Source organism: Aspergillus vadensis (assembly GCF_003184925.1).
Source record: "Aspergillus vadensis CBS 113365 unplaced genomic scaffold BO88scaffold_9, whole genome shotgun sequence".
Taxonomy (NCBI): Eukaryota; Fungi; Ascomycota; class Eurotiomycetes; order Eurotiales; family Aspergillaceae; genus Aspergillus; species Aspergillus vadensis.
Window position 1 is genome coordinate 663,972 of NW_020292047.1, and position 2,114 is coordinate 666,085.

Here is a 2,114-nt window from a genome sequence, read left to right on the forward strand (position 1 = left end):
AAAGTCACGAATGTAGTAATGTAGGACATAGCAATAGAAGACAAGTATAAGAAACAAAATATTCGAGGCTATAAGTCACATATATCTATCGTAGGAGCACGTGGACAGGCGTATGATGAAACATGGCATAGGATAAGGTCAGGTAAGGGGTGGGTGAATAAGTAGTAGTAAGTAGTAATAGTAGTAGGTGTTTCGACATTAGACAGGCTTTGTAGACGGGGTATGTGCAGTGTGCAGTGGGTAAGTCATGTGCGTAATGGTGAGCGATATAGGATAGTAAGTGGTCAGGGGGCTAGCCCATGCGCTTGCTCTCGTTTATTTGGTGGTACGTTCGTCGTGTCGGGGAAAGGTCGCGGGTTGGACTAATCATAGGATCACGCAGGGTCCCTTACGCCGGGTCTGGCGCTTTTTGTCCTTTCGACGGTCCTGCCGATTGCCACCTTCCCGTTTGCGATCTGAGTCGGAGCCCTTGGAATTTCCTTGCAAGTCCTTTCGGATGATCTGTCGGCAGAGGTCAATGAAGACTTCGTTGACGTTGGCTCGTCGACGGGCCGACGTTTCGTAGTAAGGAGCGTTCCCCCAGGTTTGGGAGAGGGCGAAGGCGCGCGCGCGTGGCACGGCGCGGTCCTCTTCCAGGTCGGACTTGTTGCCCACAATGACAATGGGAACTTTCTCATCCTCCTTGATGCGGATTATTTGCTCGCGGAGCTCGGACAACTCGTTCAGCGAGGACATGCTCGTAATCGAGAATACGAGCAGAAACCCTTGGCCTTGTTTCATGTACAACTCTCTGGAATGCGATCCAACGTCAGCAGGGGGCCCGAAATGGCAACAGTTGGTAACGTCCCGTATAGGTGGGCGGGGGGAGGGGGTCCTGGGTGGGCGCATTGTTTACCTCATGGCCGCTAAGAAGATGTTAGTATTAGAAAATTTGGATGCGACCGTGTCCACGGAGACTTACTGAACTGTTCTGTTCCTGCAGTGTCCAGTCTGGATACAACAGTCAGCTATCTCCGCTACCCATAGTGATGTAATTACGCTGTGGAATTAATGCGCTGCGCACAACACATACATTTCCAGAATACATTGCCGGCCCTAGAATCGTTAGTGACTATTATCCAGACAAGGTCAAAGCCAAACTCACATCCACGTCGATCTGCTTCCGGTACGAATCCTCGATTGTAGGGTCATAACTCTCAATCCAGACATTTTGCACGAATTGAGCTACCCAGCATCAGCGACCATGATAGAGAACCCGGCAAGAATATGCGACCAGGAGCATACCAGTAAGACAGCTCTTTCCCACACCTCCTATTGCGCCAACGACCGATTGTCAGCGGTGAACCTTTCTCATAGTCTGTCACAGAAGTATGTACCCACCAGCACCTAAAACAACGATATGATATTCCCGTCTATGATGAATCCAGTATGTTAGCGACTGCGGCGACCTCCGATCGGGTGTAGTAGAATGTGAAAGTCCGGGGCGGAGCTTACTGGGGCCGCATTGGAACGGTAGCCGCGGATTCGGCGATTGAAAGCGTATGATTCGATGCGAAAGATGAAAGAGTCGATTCCGATAGGCTTCCGGTAAGTTCTAAGCCAACAATTATATTGTCTGCTCCTGGGGCGGAATCAGTGGTCGAAGCTGGAACGTAGACTAAACCCGATCCGAATGCTGCGACAGATGAGGGTTGATTCTCGGTGAGGGTATCGAGTGGACGGTGGATTCAGGTTCAATGCGCGCCGATGATTTGATTTGAATTGAGCAGATTGGGGAATGGGGGGTGGGAGGAGGGAAGGAGGTGGACCGGACTCCCTTTGAGGGGGGTGGGCGGGGAGGAAGTGCTGGGAGAGCAAGGGCAGCAACACGCGATCCGTTACATCGGTCTCAATGCCAATCAATTCCCGACCAATTCCCCGGGAGCTGGCAGGATGGAAGCGCCAGAGGAAGGGACGGTCTGAAGCAAGGCCGCGGGAGTGAAGGTGGAGAGCAGAGGAAAGGAGGGAAGGTAGGGAAGGATAGCTGCTGTTGAACAGATCGGTCGGTGACTTTCGGGGGAGAGGAAAGGCACTAGTAGTTTACTAAAGGAAGAGAGAGAGGATGAGTGAGTGAT

General features: G+C 51.8%; 1 protein-coding gene across 1 annotated transcript; it reads right to left on the reverse strand.

Annotated features, from left to right (window-relative positions):
• Window positions 1-366: 366 nt before the first annotated feature.
• BO88DRAFT_452985 (putative RAS small monomeric GTPase (Rsr1)) lies at window positions 367-1,505 on the reverse strand (the record flags this gene model as incomplete). The annotated part of the gene is made up of 8 exons (XM_025710725.1): window positions 367-790; window positions 896-905; window positions 962-990; window positions 1,073-1,095; window positions 1,145-1,224; window positions 1,285-1,311; window positions 1,381-1,412; window positions 1,495-1,505. 8 exons carry the CDS (start codon window positions 1,503-1,505, stop codon window positions 367-369), a joined length of 636 nt encoding a protein of 211 aa, XP_025563787.1.
• Between the last annotated feature and the right edge of the window lie 609 nt (window positions 1,506-2,114).